This window comes from Epinephelus fuscoguttatus, linkage group LG1 (assembly GCF_011397635.1).
Source record: "Epinephelus fuscoguttatus linkage group LG1, E.fuscoguttatus.final_Chr_v1".
Lineage (NCBI taxonomy): Eukaryota > Metazoa > Chordata > Actinopteri > Perciformes > Serranidae > Epinephelus > Epinephelus fuscoguttatus.
Window position 1 is genome coordinate 12,651,122 of NC_064752.1, and position 20,089 is coordinate 12,671,210.

Below are 20,089 nucleotides of genomic sequence, written 5' to 3' on the forward strand. Positions count from 1 at the left end.
TGAGAGACATTAACACTTTTCATCCCCCTGCTGCACTCAGCGTGCAGCACATGAAAGGTTGTTGCTTTCTTTGACATTTCAGAACACGATGGCTGCTGTTAGGCAAAACATTTTTTTAAGATATAAATTACTTCAATAGCAGATACCTCTTAAAAAATTTTGGAACAACAAAGATAAACAAAACAGATACTTTCGAGCTCATAGTGAGACTCAACTCTAGTTAATCTGTAACACAGAGAATGTTAAATTCCCAAGACTTTTTGTTGTTTGCCTGAAATTATTCACAGGAAAATATCAGAAAATGTTAAATATAGTCTTCTGTAACTGCTATTCTGATCTTGCCTCACCTTCCTTGTATTAGACACAGGATGAAAAACAAATTGCATGTGCCTCAGGTCTAGTTGGATGATTCACAATAAGGTTGAAGCCTCCCCGCATAATCAAAGTCTGCTCAGAGGTACACACAGGAAACAGGTCATTGTGCAGCTGAGTCTTGTTTCTTAAGCTGAATCCTGTGATTTTTCCCGGTAAAAGGTGAACAACGTCTGGGAAACGTTTTTTCCAGTTGGACAATCACGTCCTGTTGCGTCTTACCAGTGTTGTAAGATGGTGACTGTTATTCTCTAATTGCGCAAACATGACCGTGCTTGCAGCAGGATGCAAGAATGCCTATAGTCCAAACAGAGAGAGCAGAGGCCAGATGGAGGACAAAAGTTATTGTGTAACCAATGAGTGGCCCAGCACAGACAGAATCCCAGTGATCTGGTGGCAGCACGGGTGTTTTGTTTGCTACTGTACTGTTCATTCACCTCGCGTGTTAGAAAACATTTGAAAAATCTCATTCATTATCAGCTGGATTACTGGATCCTCTATAGCAGGCAACGTTTTGATGAGTGAGTGCCAAGTTAAGGAGCCAGCATATCACTGAGGGCCGACTCAGGACAGGCGATGTTGGCCAGTTTCACCAAACTCTCCATCACGTAACTGCTCACTATGTTTAATAATATCCTGAGTTACCACATAGCTTGCCTACACTTGCAAGAGTTTTCACAAGATTTGCAAAACCCAACTGTCGGTCAGAAAAGCCTTATTGAAACTGTTCAACCTTCTGTTTTAACTCTTTATCCATGTACTCGTCGTCGGATTTGTGTTTGATCTCATCATGTCATTTAACATTATTGAGCATTGAATTCACCTGTTTGCACATCACTTTGTCTGTCCCCCAAGGTCTGATAAAGTAAGAGTAAATCAAATTTTTCGGAAACCTCCTTTTCTCCTCAACGTTACAGCATTTTTTTTGTTGGCTTTTTCATCTCACCTCTACATTAAACTGCCCATCTGTGCACTGAAATCACCTATTTAAGCTAACAGAACTAGCACTGATGACCCAATGTAATTTCTACTATGGACCCTTTCATGGCGTCTTTTGGTTGCTAAGAAACAACATTGTTGTTCCACTTGTGAGACTTCTGGTCCAGCCACTACTGCGAGAAAACATAATAGCTATGAAACGCTAAACTTTATTCCCCCTGACCTGAAATACACACTGTAGAAAATTACGAAATTAGTTTTAGGACTTTGCCTCTTAATAGTAGGTTCTTAACTTCAACAAGGTACAAACTTGATGTCTGAAATAAATGTCTACCGTTTCTCAAAAGAAACAAATTAGCGCAAAGTGTGGATTGCAGCGGTCAGACTGAAGAACTGGATGCCATCGGGAAACTCCAGAGTCTGTAGCCCTTATTGCCAACATCGTTAGCTTGTGTAAGCTTATGATCGCTAGCCAACATGGTTAGCTTGTTTAAGCTAATGGCGACATTGACTTTAGGACCCTGTTTAATGGTAAGTTGTTCCCTTTGACAAGGTACAATCTTGATGTCAGAAATGGAAGTCTGCCACTTCCCTAGAGAATTGAACCAGCGCAAAGTTTGGATTGCAGTGATGAAACAAAAGAACGACTTTGTGGCTCACCATCTCCAAGGAAGAGGATGATATTCTTTGCTTTGTTGGTGTTGAGAGCTTGGAGCGTGAGAGCGTTCTTCAGGGTCTGCTGTGCCCATGCATTCCAAAATTTGGGATCCTTCTCTTGTTCTGTGTGTAGAAATAAACAAGTCTTGTTAGCTCTGGATAGGAAATCAGAAAATGAAAAATTATTACAATTACAGTGTAGCCTAGTACAATCACATATCGGAACAACGGGACGTCGGACCAATGGGCTGTCGGACCAATGACATGGACCCGAAAAGTTGTGGATGGTACCAATGGAACTGCTCCGTACCGTCCCCATTTTTGGTCCCCCCTCTGTTGGGGTACCTAGCACACAGATCTGGTACTAAAAGGTGAAGCTCTGAACACTGCAGTCTGATTGGTCAATAGAGGACGGTCACTCTGCTCAGGGCTGAGTTGTGGCTGGTTTTGAGGCTCATGTAACCACTGTTCATACTGTGGAGAGTTTTATTAGTAAACTGTAACTATAAAATGAAAGGATGTTTTGCTGCCTCTCACAGCAGCTGGAGTCTGAGAAAAAAATAACTTAATTTACAGGGCCGACTTTCGGTGACTTTTAAGGTGGAACGTTAACTTGTAATGTTACTGCATGAGGTGACAACATGATTCTATCAACACACCTTAAATTTCAACTGTGACAACTTTGACCATTACTTTAGTTATTATATGACAGACACTTTTAGTAATGAGTTGATCTTCAAGCTTTAATACATATTAATTTCGACCAGGATGGCATTTAACCCACTCCTCATTTGGAGAAAAAAAAAAGTGTCGCAGAGTGTCTTTCCTGTGGGCTCCAGCAACACTAAAACCCTGAGCTTGCCTGAGAAGGACTAAATGCACAAACATGCTATTTTTAAATATCCCATGGAGAGAGAGAGAGGCTCTCACTGCAGCCTGTTTTATTTTGCTCTGAAAATATCGGCATGCAGCCTCATTCTCTGGACGATAAACAAGGTTCAGACTTCCATCTGTGTCACCGGTAACGAGGAAATACAGTGAGTGCTGAACGGAGCAGTGAGTCACAGCAACCCCGCCCACATTTAAGAGTACTGTTTGCGGTAGAAACGCTAGGGTCTGGGTACCATGTCTGAAGGGTTACTTTCGGTTCCAAAGGTACCATACCGAAAGTGTTTGGTGGAAACAGGGCTTTAGTCTATGACTAAAAACTTACATTGACTTCAGATGTGAGAGAGTATCAGACTTTAGTCTTTTCAAAGTTCTTTAATGTATAGTAACCATAACAGTCCAAAACCAAAAGATATTAATAGAAAAGGGTCAGATTAGCCAAATGTTTTGGTATTTCTGCTTAAAAATGACAAATATTTCAAACATCAAAATAATTGCATATACCTTTTCTGTCAATCAGTTAATGGACAAATCATTGCAGCTAAGTGTCACCAGATCACTCAGATCATCTAAAAGCAACAAACAATTTCACATTTTGAGAACTTGTATTACATGTTTTATGTCTAGGTTTACCTCTTCATATAAAATGTGACAGCAGGAGTTACAGGACAAACACACATCTATTTCCTAGGGAGCAGCAGGGTGGTCTTCAACAAAAAATAAACAATATATTCCTGTAATTTTCTTGGCACCACCGAAACTTCTACCGCGGAAAAATATCCAGTGGGTTTTTTTTCTTTATAGAAGAACAGGAAATCTGTTTTGATACACAAACTTCCTTAAAAGGTTCAAACATTCCCCTACAAACCTGGAACTCATCCAGTGTGTGCTGAACATCTCCTGATGCTTTTTTTTTTGTTGGAGTGACTGACTAACAACACGGTAACTTACCAGGGAATAGTGGCTTCCCCAAACTCCCCGACATCAGACAGGAGCAAACGATGAGCAGGGCTGTCACCTTCATGTTGTCGTCTCAGTGCGGCTGACGCGTAACTCCAGACAGCCTTAACATGCCACTTTGAGAAGCTGAGGAAGCCTGTCTGCTGTCGCCTCACAGCTAGAGAGAGCAGAGGAGCACACACAGTAGAAATTAAATGTGTGTCATCTTGTCACACACAGACTGTGACACACTGGCTTAATGTGTGTTTACTCTGATGATTTCAATAAGCACAACATGTTTGAGGCAAACATCACTTCTTGCTCATGCTGTACTCCTTAAAATATCCGCTCTTTGTACTGGAAGTGACCAAAACAGTCAACTCCACCAGAGTATTGGTTCATTGTAGGGATGCACTGATTGTGGAATTCTGGGCCGATGCAGACACCAGTGTTTAACATAACAATTTGGCCAATAGCCGATACTGATGGGTTTTATTGTTGTTGTTTATCTTGTTTTTGTTGTTATGTATTCCCCTTTTTGTGGCAGGGAAACAAAGAAATCTTCAATGTAAGAAAATAACAGTTTTAAAGTTATGTAGTCCTTCGTTAAACTATCTTTGAATGAATTCAATCCTACAAATTTCTGAAACAGCTGTATGGTGCTCTATGTGTTGGTGAAACTTGGTTTATGGACACGGATTCGATGAATGTTTACAAGTTTCATTCAAGACTACAGTGGTGATGAATAAATTATGCATCAAAGAAGGAGAAGAAATGGACTCTTTGTTTTCACTGAAGAGCAGTGGTCGGTCACGGTGCAGCCCCTCAGTGGCTATAAGTTTAGACTTAGCCGCTATAACAGTGATACTAAATATACGACCCATGGGCAGAATCTAGCCCCCAACAGGGTGCTGGGTGGCAGAGGTCTTGGCTAAGCTCCCAGTGTCCTAAAAACCTAGGAATGCCCCTGCGTTCATTTTTGGGGCTGCTGCGATTGACCCCTGGCTTCCTGTTATTTTGCAGGAGTGGCCCCCAAGCAAAGCAATCTGAGCATCCCTGCCTAAAAATAACCTTCTTTCACAGTTTTAAAAAAATAACTGCCTAAAAAGCCTTTTTACTTTGTATAATATACCATAATTTCCTCCCTAATGTGTACTGTATATTGCTGTGAGAACATGAACAAATGTGTCCTTCCACTGTATTTATTAAAGTTTCCCAACAAAAAACCCAGTGCTCATTTTTACTGAATTACTTGAACTCATCATAATGTAACTCAATGCAACCTCTGTTTGCAGTTAGTTGTGGCCACAGGTGGCTAACAGCTAACGTTTACTAGCTCTTCTCTTACAGATGTCAACCGAGATTCATTGTTCACAATGTAGCATTATCAGGCAAACAATAGGGTGTGTCCCCTGAAGTGTCGATAGTGAGTTTACTGTGCCCTTTCATCACAAAGGCACCCCAGGTTGATCAGCCCAAAGAACAAATTCACATCCCCAGGACGTTAATATGCAAAGGCATGGCCCACCCTGCTCTTCCGTTATATGCCTCTGACTGGTTTACCCCGACATTCTTACCCTAAACCTAACTCATCCATGGATGAGTTAGGTTTAGGGCTCCCATTCATTCCTATGAAAATTACTCTGTGGCGCATGAAGCCAAAAAAACTCAATTTCTGCAGTTTGAAATTACCTCGATCTATACAGCATTATGGGGCTCAAAGAGAGCGCCCATTAGAGACTTTACATTAGCTGAGCAGCTAACTTCCAGTTTAGCACTCCGCTAACTTGAATGTGGATAAAAAGATTAAATTAAATGGCTCTTTTAGACTTTCAAAATGTTATCGGACCCAATGGATCAAATATATATAGTAATGATAGTGAAACGAGTCATTTCGCAGGGGTTGAAACACTTGAGAAAAAAAAAATTAATCCACTAATTTTCGGACGTCTCTTTCCCAATATAAGTCTACGGGAGAGAGTCTTTCTTGACCCCATGACATCACGTGACTGACCAGGAAGTTGTAATCCAGGTTTGGCCACATTGTAAAAATTGTCTCCAAAGCTCGACATTGTTCCTGAGGGCTTGAACCAATCTCACTCGTCTTGCTTAATCCTTTGCTTCTCAAAGTCAAGGATGCTTCCTTGATAGGACGAGTCCTACAGTGCCTAGGCATGACTCCTTCCTAGCATTGAGTGAACACACATTGGAACAGACACCCAGGCACCCAGCGAGTGCCTGGGTGTGCCTTATTCAACAGGCCCCACCTTCAATTCCGGCAAATCGTGCTCAAAGAATTGTGGGTACCTGCTGAGGATGCACACATGCATGCTTGAATATCTCTAAATTCGAAGGATCCTTGACACTGGAACAGTCCTTCGGCAGAATTTGATGATGTAGCCTCCTTGATTTTCAGCCATTTAAGGGACCGTACACATGCCTTTAATCACATGGAAAACGAGAGGTCGGTGCTGGGCACTACTTTTGTATCCTTTCTGTGCCAGCTTTCAAGAGCGCAGTGGCAGGTTGCGTCTGAGGTTGCTAAGCAATCTTAGCAAGCACTGTATCAAAGCTTATTTACCTAAAATCCTGAGTGCAGAGCTGATCTTCTTCCAGGCGCTGTTTAGTCTCTATATACATACTCTACATTCAGTGAATGTAGAGTCTGCAGGCAAACCCCAGAGATCTTGCCTCCGGAGGAAGAGCGGAAGAGCCCTGGTTTCCGGTTGTAGGCTGTTTGTAGTCCACATGATATTGACTAACCACGTTTGAGCCGACTGCAGTTGTTGCCAGGTTAAATGGTCCGTGTGGTGAACTAACGAGGCGGAACATAATTGGCGTCACTGCAAACTCTGAATCCATCGCAATGGTTCAGCATATTTACTTTTCTATAAACGGAAGTCGGAAACGGAAATTCGCCTCCTCCGCCCAAATCAAACCGGAATGCCAAAAAATCGGGGGTCTGCCCCCAGAGGCTGTATCGCCGTCTGCCGGAAGTCAGACGGCGAATACAGCCAGTCTGCAGCAAAAGAAGCAAAGCACCGCCACCACGGCCACCAGCAGGATGCCAGACAGGACAGTGGTCAGTATCACGTGAAGTCCCACTTCAATCATGATGTCACCGAGCCTTTATCAGCCACTCCAATTTACCTAGTCGGTGTCAAACGGGCAAAATTTCCCAACACCTATTAAGTTCAGCTGAGCTCCCTCCTGAGCCCGAGGCGAGTCGAGCCGGCACTAAAACATGTCACTCCAGCAGGTAGCAGCTCTACAGCGGGGATTAGGCTGCTAATTATGCTCAGGAGTGGAGGAGCTGATAGATAAGAGGCTCGCCTCCAAATATTTTATCAAAAGTCTGCTCTTAGGCGTGTTGTCCCTGCTCCTCAGACAAGATTGTGTTATCTCCTCTGTTCACCCTGACTGGCTAGGACAGTAACACGGTTGCCAAATTTTAAATGGGCAACTTGGTTTGCTTCTTACACCAGGCTGCCTCCTCCAACCTCAAAGCTTATTTACCTAAAATCCTGAGTGCAGAGCTGATCTTCTTCCAGGCGCTGTTTAGTCTCTATATACAGACTCTACATTCGGTGAATGTAGAGTCTGTAGGCAAACCCCGGAGATCTTGCCTCCGGAAGAAGAGCGGAAGAGCCCTGGTTTCCGGTTGTAGGCTGTTTGTAGTCCACGATATTGACTAACCACGTTTGAGCCGACTGCAGTTGTTGCCAGGTTAAACGGTCCGTGTGGTGAACTAACGAGGCGGAACATAATTGGCGTCACTGCAAACTCTGAATCCATCGCAATGGTTCAGCATATTTACTTATATATAAACGGAAGTCGGAAACGGAAATTCGCCTCCTCCGCCCAAATCAAACCGGAATGCCAAAAAATCGGGGGTCTGCCCCCAGAGGCTGTATCGCCGTCTGCCGGAAGTCAGACGGCGAATACAGCCAGTGGGTTCAGAGAATGGGCGCTGTTCATAAGTGTGTAGGCCTATCGTCTGTGGGACAGATGTAAAGCTCTGGGTAGCCCTGCACTAACATGATCAACTTCTCCATATTTACCACAGACTGATATTTATGAAAGAAGGGAAAGATGTTTGGCGGTTGTGATTAGTTGTTCCTCAACACATGACATGCCGTGCGCGCTGCTGGGTTCAAAAAGTTGAACTCTGTTTATCTCGGGGGGCATCCATTGCATCCTAAAAAACACGTGCTTGGTAACGTGCATGCAGTGATGTTGTCACTCTGGAGTTTGAGCGCGCCTGCAACATGTCTACATTGAAAACAATGAATTTGAGAGCGCAAAAATGCAGCTTGTGTGCAGCTCCTGAGGATCCTTCTTGACTTTGAGAAGCACCTTTAGCCAACCCAACCAACAGAGGCACAGAGTACTAGCCAATCAGAGGGGGAGGGTGGCAAGTCATGCTTTTCCTATCCTATGAGACACAAATTTGTGTCCCGGGGACTTAAGTCAGGAGCCCTGCTTTTTAACCTGCACAGAATTGAAGTGACACAACAGAAAAACCTCGGCCACTGCCATCAGTCAATGTCATCTTGTTTGCCGATAGGCCGATGGCAGTTAACAAGGTGAATATCAGCCGACACCGACCCTACTATCCCTACTTTTTTGCTTAGTGGGACCCTAACAGAAATTACGAAGAGAAGTGCTACTATTTCTTGCTCCCTTCTCTACAGATCAAACAAGGCAGGAGACTGCAAACAACGGTCAGTCTGTTTTCATGCCATCAAAGCTGTGTTGATGAAAGATGATTTGTGTGTTGTTGAACCTGGACCTTGTATTAAAAAAAAAAAGTATCAAGCCTATCGGGCTTTGCAGCGGAAACAAAAGGAGAGCTCGGTGAAGTTAAGCTGGAGGCCTCGCTGTGAATGTAAGTAGTCACAACAGGGGCCCTTATGGGTCCTGGCAAGTCAGCCTTTCATCTGTAATTATTCACACCCTCCTCCTTTCTTCTCTGTGCTTATAGTCAAGGTCATTTTAATGGGATTGAGCTCCATAGCACTGAGAGGTTTAAGGGCCATAACAAAGCCGATTAACAGCGACTGATTGACTGGATACATTCACCCATGAGAAGAAAACGATACTTCTACTACAAAAATCTTACCTGTGCAAATCTAACAAAGTGCTTCTGAGTATGTTTCGTTTGAATGTAAAAACACTGTGGTGAACAGGAAGATGTACCTGCCAGTCTATGTTTAAATTTATGTTTGCCGACAGAGTAATGTTCAGCCCCTCTTTTTATGACTCAGTTTGTGCTACTGATCTGTTCTGGTTGTTTACCTTTGTATTGCTGTCTTGTTCCATGTTTGAACTCCACATCATGACTTGTGGTCTTGAGTAAATAAATCTGAACTTCTTTGTTCTGTATGGACAAGGCTGCGTGCAAACATCTCCAATACCGTCCCTCAAAATTGTGAAATAAGTAGGCCAATACATCCTTCCTTCTGTTTTGTTAGTTGTGTTTCCCAACAAGCTTTGGCCTGTCATCATGTCCTGTTCACACACCATGGACTCCACCCTTCTTTATTGGCTGTTATAACATTTAGCTTGCAAAGATCATCTTGTCAACACTTCCAAAAGCTTGCTCTGACTGGTAACTGTGCCAGCTGCAACTGGTTTTCTGAGAAACAGACAAGTCTGAACCAACAGCACCGACCCTGCAGGAGTCAATGGATGAAATCAAAAGGTAGAGTATTCATACAGAATGACGTACTCCAAGCCAGTTGCTTTGACAGTTCCGCAAATGCATCAGGCCACAGGTAGTCGTCACCTGCCATTAGAATTTGCCAGGTCCGCCCAGCGGCAATGAACCAGCCAGTCTGCAGCAAAAGAAGCAAAGCACCGCCACCACGGCCACCAGCAGGATGCCAGACAGGACGGTGGTCAGTATCACGTGAAGTCCCACTTCAATCATGATGTCACCGAGCCTTTATCAGCCACTCCAATTTACCCAGCCGGTGTCAAATGGGCGAAATTTCCCAACACCTATTAAGTTCAGCTGAGCTCCCTCCTGAGCCCGAGGCGAGTCAAGCCGGCACTAAAACATGTCACTCCAGCAGGTAGCGGCTCTACAGCGGGGATTAGGCTGCTAATTATGCTCAGGAGTGGAGGGGCTGATAGATAAGAGGCTCGCCTCCAAATATTTTATCAAAAGTCTGCTCTTAGGCGTGTTGTCCCTGCTCCTCAGACAAGATTGTGTTATCTCCTCTGTTCACCCTGACTGGCTAGGACACTAAACACGGTTGCCAAATTTTAAATGGGCAACTTGGTTTGCTTCTCACACCAGGCTGCCTCCTCCAACCTCTTGTGTGCACACAGAATAACTAACATTTAAACCTGATTTCACACAGAGAGGGGGGGACATCTGACTTTTGCATCTCCTTGTCTCTCCCCCTTAGCCTATTTGAGTGAAGATTTCATTTGTCCTGTGTGATTATTTGACTAAATAAAGATGATAAAACTGTTTTTTATTGGTGATTTTCACACAAAAAGGAAGGACATCTGACTCATTTATCTTATTTATTCTTCCTCCTAGCCTACTTGAATAGAGATTTAATTCGTCATATGTGATTATTTGGCCAAAAAAAGATAATAAAACAGATTTTTATTAGTGATTTTCACACAAAAGGGAGGACATCTAACTTATTTATCCCCCACCCCCCCACCCCCAGCCTGTTTGAGTAAAGATTTCATTTGTCATGTGTGATTATTTGGCTAAATACAATTAATATAACAGATTTTTATTAGTGGCAAAACTTCATAGGTTGAAAAAAGGCGTCCCAAACTTATTCATGGCCAACAAACTACTAAAATATGTGTGCATAAATCCATGTCACATCTACGATTCTGTCATTAAACCACCCAAAATAAGATAAATATAAAATAATGGCACTGTTACTGCCCCTGGCTTTTACTCCATGTGTTTTAACCTTAGCTTTGTATCTAATTTATGTGTATTTTACATATTTAATCTGTCTCAGCTGTCAACAGCACAGATGACGTCCTCAGAAAATAATCTGAATTGAATTTTACTGCACCCTCCTACACATATCCCACAGGAAAAGGGATCAGGAGTATGTGCAGGGAATCCCATGACTCCATTGCAAGCGCTTACACAATCCCTAACTGTCCAAATAACTGAGCAGGTTGCTATAAAAATTACAAAACACGAAATCCTGCATGACTTGAATGAATAAATTAATTAAAGCTGTACTAGTGCAGCCTGTCGAGTGGCACCACTTAATCCAAGTGGAAACGGATATAAACAGAGCCAGACTCGGTGCAACAGTTCATCAAAAACTCCCTTTAAAGCCCAGAGTGGATTATTTGACATTGCTCCGGATCAGGGATGGACTGGCAGCAATATCTGGAGCAGACACAGAGAGGAAAGCTGCACAAATAACAACCTGTAAGCAAAATTTCAGCCCACACTTCGACCGCGCGTTTCCTCCAAAATCAACCTGTTATATGCGTAAAATCGCCCCCAAAAAGTTCCAATGTTTTACTTACTGTAAGTGACCGGAGTAGAAATCTACATCCAAAATGTGCGTGCAGTTCATTCAGTGTTTCACCTTGAAATGTGCGTCCTTGTCGGTGCTTTCAGTCCGTTTTATAAGGCCACAGTTGTTCGGCTCCGGCTCTGGGGGTCTGAGAATAGCGGTCTGTATCCCACGAGGGAGGAAAAAAACAGAAAAAAGAAAAAGCTTAGAAATAACGCTGCCATGCTGCTGCTGCTGAGGGGGGATATGGACCGAGGGCGCCGCCTGTCGGACGACCGAGGCATCGCTTCAAGGACAGAGCTCCATAATTATAACTGTGGGAAATGACAGTGGGAATACCACAATTTAAAAATACTCCGTCATAAAAACAAGCTCTGCGTTCAAAACCGTAGTTAAAGTAAAGAGGTGTAATCAGAAACATGTAGCATGTTAAAAATAAAAGTATTTATGCAGGAGAATGGCCCTGTCAGTGTTATAATATTATATACGACAATATTAGATTATTGTCACTCATGTATTTTGTATACAGAGTTTTAATGAATTTTAACTGCATTATATGCAGGGAAATTATTTATTCATTAAATGTTTTTTGTCATTTTAAAAAAGACACTGAAAACGAAATTATTCAGTATATATTTCAGTATAGGTCTTTATCATGCACATAATTACATATTTCTTATGTTTACTTTATTCTTGTTTATTCTACTGATGTATATATTGTAGTTAAAATTCACACTTACAGCCTCACAGTGATGATATTTTCTATTTTTATATTTTAAATATTACTTTTAAACACTGTAGCATAATGCATATTCTATTTTTTTAATGTACATTTTTATTTTATTTTGTTTTATTTTATTGCTTTATATTTACATACTTCTATTTCATACTCTTACTCTCATGTCTTATAATTTGTTTCTTTCTTTGCATCCGAACGACTGTAACGAATCACAATTTCCCCTCAGGAATTAATTGTCTGTAAAAAAAAAAAAAACAACAAAACTAAACAACAAGCTATATATCATAAACCAATGACACAAACCACGGCATTTATGGCCAAATGTTGTTTGCAGTGCTTGTCACAATATGGCCCTTTAAAATAGTGGTTCCCAACTGGTGGGTTACAGTCCAAAAGTGGGTCACAGGCCCATGGTGAATGGACCACAAGTGACTTGCAATCATGTCAAGTTTGTAAAAAAAAACAAACTCATTTTATTTTAATGTACATTAAATTTCCAGCCAAGACCTTTTATTTAGAGTTGTTGTTTCCTGCTGTAGAGTGAGTGAGTGACTGACAGCTAGTTAACAGAGACAGCAAACTAGCTCGATAACATGGCCAAGCACAAGTATGACACTGAATGTATTAAACTGTGTGCACCTTGAACTAATGACTCAGGAGTAATCTGGACCCCGTGGCTGGACCAGTTGGGAATCACTGGTTTAAAATTCTCAAAACTCAGGTGATAAACAACAAATAATATTTATCAGTATATATAAAAAGTGTATTAGCCTACCTGTTTTTCAACCTTCTGATGTCTACTGTCCTTGCTCATCTTTGTCAAGAGGCAAGTCCAGTCGCAGCAGCCCTGCACAGGTCAGGTGTATGCCGGGGTGTTGCTAGGATGTGAGGACATTCAGGGCTTGGGGGATCAAGGGAAATCCTCCCTAGGACTTTTCTTTTTGGTGGGAGGGAGGGTAGGAAAAAAAAGCTCTTTTTATTGCTTTTTTATGCACTCTGTCACATTATATACATTCAAAGAACAAAAAAAATCCCAGTATAAAGCAATTGCGGGCCAGATTTGGCCCAAGAGCCACAAGTTGAGTATCACCGGCCTTTAGTCTACTTAGATACTTTCCACCCCTGCTAACTATTGAAACAACTAGCACCTAAAACAAACAAAAACAAATAGATAAAGCCTCCAAATAAACTGTGGTCAGTTTTGTATTAGACCTAATAAGCCTGTAGTTAATGGTAGAATAATAATTCTACAAGCTAATTTTTTGTTAAATCCTATATTCAACAGGTATAGCCTTTGAATTATGGACTGACTATTAAACTGATTATACATTGTAGGCTCCTTGCTGTTTCCTATGGCCTCCTGTGGATGTCACTGTGGCAGCTCAGCAGGCTTATACTGTATGTGAGCCAGCCTCATTCATAATATGGGTTACAACTCCCCTTTTTTCTTTATTTAATTGATTTTTTCCTCCACATATTTCAAACCCCATAGCTGACCATAATTAGCTTGGAATTCACCAAACAACCATTAATATATAGCATAGCGTAGCATTTGTGTTGGTCTGGCCAGTAATGGAACATTTAACCCACTGTAGCCTCGTCCTTTTAAGATCCAACAGGATTGATTTTTTAATGTGTAAACCCCACATTTAGACCCAACTCATCCTATGTTCTTTCAGAGTATTTAATGGTCTTCCTGCCTGGAAAATCAATATTTACAGCTGGCAGAAGCAGATCCAGTAAAGCCTGGAGGGAGCTTTCACTAAGCACAGTGGAGCTTCTGCTTTCCCCCCTGTACAGACCATATTATTCTGCTGGGAGGTTCGGTTTGTTTTAAGATTATAATGACAGTAATTGCTGATACCATTGTGAGGTGCTGTAAAAATACAGACACATTACTGCTTGATGGAAGATGAAATTTAGCAGGGTTCTCACACCTTCTTAAACTTAAAATTCAAGGAGTTTTCAATGGCTTACCAGGCCAAATTCCCTCAAATTCAAGAACCCAACCTGGCATAGTTTGAGAAACAGATCAAGGTTAACTACTGTTGTAACACTGAGAATTTTTATGAGAACTGGCAGGCTTTACAGAAGCTCAAGTAATTGACGCTGCTCAGCAATATATATTGTATATTGTATAAAATATATTGTGTAAGCTGAGCGATATCTATTCTTGTAAAAAATTTTTTTTACAAATCTAAGTACTTGAAATGACCTTTGCCATGTCGTCTATTTTCAAAAATGTCCAAGGTCTAAAATGTTTCTCCCTCAAATTCACAAACTTATCAGGATCTCGAGGACCTGTGGTAACCCTGAACTAGCTAGCTAACTGTCAGCTAGCTAACTGTTAGCTAGCTAGTGGTTAATGTCTTTATATAGCCTACTGTTTGCTAGACAACTGTTAGCTAGCTAGTGGTTAATGTCTTTATATAGTCTACTATTAGCTAGACAACTGTTAACAAGCTAGTGGTTAACAGTCTTTATGTAGCCTACTGTTAGCTAGCTAACTGTTAGCTTGCTAGTGGTAACGGGCTTTATGTAGCCTACTGTTAGCTAGACAACTGTTAACTAGCTAGTGGTTAACGGTCTTTATGTAGCCTACTGTTAGCTAGCTAACTGTTAGCTAGCTAGTGGTTAACGGTCTTTATGTAGCCTACTGTTAGCTAGCTAACTGTTAGCTTGCTAGTGGTAACGGTCTTTATGTAGCCTACTGTTAGCTAGCTAACTGTTAGCTAGCTAGTGGTTAACGGTCTTTATGTAGCCTACTGTTGGCTAAACAACTGTTAGCTAGCTAGTGGTTAACGGTCTTTATGTAGCCTACTGTTAGCTAGCTAACTGTTAGCTGGCTAGTGGTTAATGCTCTTTATGTAGCCTACTGTTGGCTAAACAACTGTTAGCTAGCTAGTGGTTAACGGTCTTTATGTAGCCTACTGTTAGCTAGACAACTGTTAGCTAGCTAGTGTTTAACGGCCTTTATACGGTTGCATGACTTTAACATTGCCACCACAATAAGGCTGCAAGGGTCATTTCCAGGTTTTAGGATTCATTCCTGGATTCCATTCCTTATTTAGATAAGGATAAAATAAACAAACAAAAACTTTATTATAGCTCCAACAAATATGTTGCGATATGCTGAGTATTGCGATAAAACATATTGTGATTTATCACCTTTTTTTCAACTGTAAATTATATCCCCCAAAGAAAACCTTGTCAACATCTGTTCTATCTAATGGGATAAAGTTTTCAGTCTCTTCATCTCACTTCAGCCTTTTTTTTGCAGCAGCAAAATGTATGTAGTAGACTGAAAAAGCAAGCGATTATATTATTCTAGTAAGTTAGGCTACCTAGAGTTTAATTTGCTCAAAGTACGCTCAGTGCAATTTATGTATGCTATCTGCTTTTTGTTTGTGAAAATGCTTTTTTAATGTGAAAATGTTTTCTTAAGGAATTCAAGGTAACATGACATGACTAACTGATATACAAATAGTCATTTTGTGGGTCAAATATTCCTTTAAAGCCAATTTATCGCCAAACTATACATTGCCTCACCTCAAAATCAGCTGGGTAAGAAGTCTGTTGTTGTCTGTTGTTGTTGTCTTATTTCTCTGTATCATCACTTTTACCTTTTAGTCAAGGACTAGTTCTGCTGTGTTATGTGCTGTCCTGAAGTTTAATTTGTGTTTGCAACAATTCATAAAAAATTCATATAACAAAAAATGACACACATGAAAAGACACAAATGACACGCAAAAATATATATCGATTTTTCCTCCATTTCCGGTAAACCGGTGTGTGTCTGTAGCTGTCTTCTAATTCTAAAGTAACCACAGAGTCAGCAAATCATAGAGCTGCAGGCAGAGCATTCTCACTTAGGTGCTACAGCCTTAAAATAGACCATCATAAATGTAGGTATCTGACCTTATAGTCAGGCAGCTTCAAGTTAATAAGACAGGCTGCTCGTGCTGTCACACTTGATATGTTTATCACACTTAAACCACAGGATATCCTCTCTGAAACCTTAGCTCGTAAACACAGCCTGTCATTTACACTGTTTTCTCTTCGTCTTAGAAACCCTCAGGCGGGTGCGCGCTGATTTCCGGGGTAGCGGAGCTGCGGACAAACTTTCAGAGGGATGTGAACTATCTTGACAGAGAGGCTCAGTGTCTTTGGTCGTTGCAGCTGAGGCTCCCTCACTGTCCCCGGTCAGACAACACACCGGAGTCACGGAGAGTGGCGGCGGACCATTCGACAGCAGGGTAAGAACATGTCCTCTGCTCACCCACACACACACACACACACACATATTAAAGTACAATAATTAAAAGGTTAAATAGATGATTTCATCTTTCTGAGGCGTGACACAACATCACACGCGCTCAGTTTAACGCTGGAGCTGATCACTGCAGGCTTGTGTGCGGTTGTTGACATGACAGTAAATGTTTCCGATAGAAACTTAGGAGTAAACAAATGTATTTCTGATATTATATTCATTATTTAACCACAGAGTGTGTGTCGTTTGCTGTTTATTTGACCTTGCTTGAAGTTTAGTGACTTAACCACAGCTGCAGTGTGTTTAAATCTACTCTGAAATCAGTTTAATATTCCCACAGGGACCTAAAGGTTTTGCTGCTATACATTGAGTTGTAATTATAAGACTTGTTGCTACTCTTTTTCAAGCATCCTCTAACTTTTTCCTCACATCCTTGTTTCACAATCCTTTCCACTTCCACTGCAACTGATTTTTACACACATCAGGTTCCTCATCTGAGCTTCACATACACTCAGCACACTTTAACTGAGTCAAAACTTAAAATGACCCCTGACACACTAATATTTAAATATTTTTCAGTGGCCTGTATCACAGTTTAGCCTCTATGCCGAATAAATCCACCAGCTGCAACCAAAACCACATCCAACACACCAAAATTAGTGTGCAGCCACAATGCAGTCGCATGTTTGTTTTGCATGATTTAATGGCCGCAGTGGTATAAAAGTAATATTTACTTTCACTGTCTAAATGTTAGCTTGGATTCTCACGAGGTCGTTCATCATCTGGGGTCTTGGAGAGCAGGCTGTTAAGCAACAACATGAAAGAGATCATCAGTTAAAACTGTATTTAAACAGACACTTGGAAAATAAATGGCAGATGTAAATTTTCAGTGTTCTGCTTAAGTTAAGTGTCACGCTTGGTGACACAAAACCAATAATGAGGGATCATCTTGTTAATCAGATGATCAGATGTAAGGGCGGGAAAAATATGGTACCAAGAGAGAAAAAACGTAATTTGTGTGGCAGTTTAAAAACAGAAGTTGCCGAGTGTTTTACAGGAAGAGGAGATAAATGCAGTTAAATTAGAAAACAGATTTTGAAATACAGGCAAAGATGCTGCAGCTTATTAAAGGAATAATTCACCTGCAAAATGACCATTTGTATTTTAATTACTCATGTTGCCCTGAATTTATGAAGAAAAGTTTGTTTTTCTTGCATGCGTCCACAGAAAATGGCGAACATATTGACTGGTATCGACTGAAAACTTAACGTATATTCTCAGCCAAAACAAATACAATTCAAGTCTCCTTCAAAAACAATCCAAGGCACACTGTAGAGATTGTGCAAAAATGAAAATTTCTTCATTTTACGTGGCAGTGCAGATTAAAAAGACCAACGTGTTGTGTCACAGGTCTTTAGAGTCATGCAATGAGCCCTTCACAAGATGGAATTAACACAATGCGCCTAAAGTATGCCAAAAACACCTGTATCTGACTAGTATAATCCAAGTCTCATTTGTCCAGTCGTATGTTCAGTGGTTCTCAAACATACATTTTCACTGAAACCTTACTTTTTAAAGCTTAAAAAGTGAAACTTATCGATGCTTTCTTCAAAGCCAGACTAAAATACCAATTTTTTTTTAATGATAATGTGTGTGTTGAGGAAGTACTGATCATACGACTGGATAAATGAGACTTAGATTACAGTGCACGAGTTGTGTATGAGTTTGTTACGGATGTTTTGATATAGTTTGCTCTTGATCAATCAGTTACTCAGTATGTTTACTGTTTTCCATGGAGGCATGCAAGAAAAACAGTTTTCTTCACAAATTCATGGTAACATGGCACGACTAATTGATTTACAAATGGTCATTTTGTGGGTGAAGTGTCTCTCAGAGCCTGTTTATCGCCAAAATATATATTGCATAACGTTAAAATCAGCTGGATAAGAAGTCTCTTGTTATCACAGGCACATTTTGCGTCTTATCTCTCTATATCATTGTTTCTCCCTTTTAATCAAGGACTAGTTCTGCTTTTTTATGTGCTGTTCTCATTCATGAGGCAATAAAATATGACAAAATATGGTGCTACAAATTCAAACCTGTAGGCTGATTATTATTCCGTTGCTTTAGGGGACCTTATTTTACTGCGCAGGCATAAAATATGAGGGGCATGGATCATTAATTGTACAAGCTAACGCCTGAGTGATCGATAGATTTAATAATATTAAACAGCCCTGGATGTGTTGCACCAGGGGACCTTGGTTTACTCTGCAGTTACTCATTACCTAGGTGTGATCGTGAGAGGGCTGCAGGGCGTCATAACAACAGCAGGAACAGGTAATCTCTTGTTATCTGTCCGTGCCTTGGCTCAAAATCTCAATTGTGAGCAAGCTTCCATGTGCCACTCCTTTAATCCTGACCTTATGTGTAAAAAAGTCAGAAGACGGAACTTTTAAAATCCACATTTATTTACTGGAGCACCCACTGGAGCAGATTGAATATAAGACTTGAGCTACTTGCAGCAGACAGTGCACGATGGTGACACAAGACCCGACTTGGTGATATTTGATCATCGCACATACGTCAGAATACCTGAAACGTGCACAGAAGAATGACTCCTTCGTCAGCCAGGAATCTGAAGAATTTCAGGGCCGCAGCCGGCATGTTAATAACCATGTGAGAGAAAATGCAAGCTCTTTATTTTTTTTTTTTTTTCAGAACAACGCTGCACATGCACGACTAAAAATAAACCTAAAGTGTTATGATTCTGCTAAAAGTCCCTCCGCTTAGTCAAACAATCCCACAGCAGAGCGTGGAAAAGCTGATTGCCTAGGAAAGTAGCTTTTTTTGGTTAACACTTCATTATCAGGGTGTTTTCAGTAGAGGAAATGTCTCTGTGCTGTGAAAAGAAAGACATTTCCACTGCTGTCCTGACGTCAGAGGTCAGGAGCTAGAGCCTGAGACAACTTTGTCTTATCTGTGGCCTTCAGGCAGAAACACAGCAAGGACTAAACACCAAAGATAAAGAGCTGAAGCTGCTGTGTTTATGAATGTCTTAATGTTGAGTCGTCATCCTTATTTGTTTGTCTGCTGCATCTGATATGTGAATGTTCAGTAAACTTACACACACAGGCACATACTGGACATTGCACAGGGTCAAGACCTCACATGCAGGTCAAGGACACTGCACGGCAGCCCGTGCCACTGCAGGAAACAACCTCATAACACAGCTGCAGTGTGTGCAGCCAGTTTACTTTCAGGTTAGATTGTGTCGGATCAGATGAAACTGTTTGAACTGTGCCTGCTTGATCTTGTTGTAGTAAAAAGTGTGGTCATGTTTATATTCGGCAGCGTGGTATTTCTGGAATGTTTTCCCAACCTAACTCTTCTCCTTTAAGAGCCACAAAAAAGGTTAAGTGACTGCTTTAAAGCTACAGTAAGCAACTTATTTTTATAGCTGTCACTATATTGTGACAGTAGTATACGAGGCAGATAATCCGTGGATTAAAAAAATCATGTAGCTCTGCCTCCTCCTAGTGCTTCTAATGGCGTTTACAAGACTGACGAAACCAGCCAATCAGGGACGAGGAGTCTCTAATGCAGCTGTCAGTCACAGCTTGTGAACTGCGATCAAACTGTCAAACTAGGCAGCGCTGATCAAATATGAATCAAGATTCTCTTACTGCATCGCCTATGTCTCGCCTCAGATATTTTCAGAAACATATTTTAGTGTACTGTTTAGCTGTAAATCGAGAGAATTTGTGACAC

At 41.1% G+C, this 20,089-nt stretch overlaps 2 protein-coding genes across 3 annotated transcripts in view; one reads left to right on the plus strand and one right to left on the minus strand.

Moving 5' to 3' along the window:
* Positions 1–11,488, minus strand: part of alpl (alkaline phosphatase, biomineralization associated) — a 28,844-nt gene extending 17,356 nt beyond the window's left edge. Inside the window, exons 1-3 of one of the 2 annotated variants that reach the window (XM_049586891.1) lie at positions 11,385–11,488; positions 3,808–3,973; positions 1,972–2,091 (exon numbers count right to left, since the gene is read on the minus strand). In XM_049586891.1, the coding sequence (XP_049442848.1) occupies positions 1,972–2,091; positions 3,808–3,880 (193 nt within the window). In that variant the 5' untranslated portion in view covers positions 3,881–3,973; positions 11,385–11,488. Of the gene's footprint in view, positions 1–1,971; positions 2,092–3,807; positions 3,974–11,322 lie in introns of both variants that reach the window. The other variant, XM_049586890.1, reaches the window with a different exon arrangement.
* A 4,668-nt stretch (positions 11,489–16,156) lies between these two features.
* ece1 (endothelin converting enzyme 1) overlaps positions 16,157–20,089 on the plus strand; it is a 42,560-nt gene continuing 38,627 nt past the window's right edge. The window contains exon 1 of the mRNA XM_049586889.1: positions 16,157–16,307. The gene's annotated coding sequence lies outside the window, so the exon portion shown is untranslated. The remainder of the gene's footprint in view (positions 16,308–20,089) is intronic.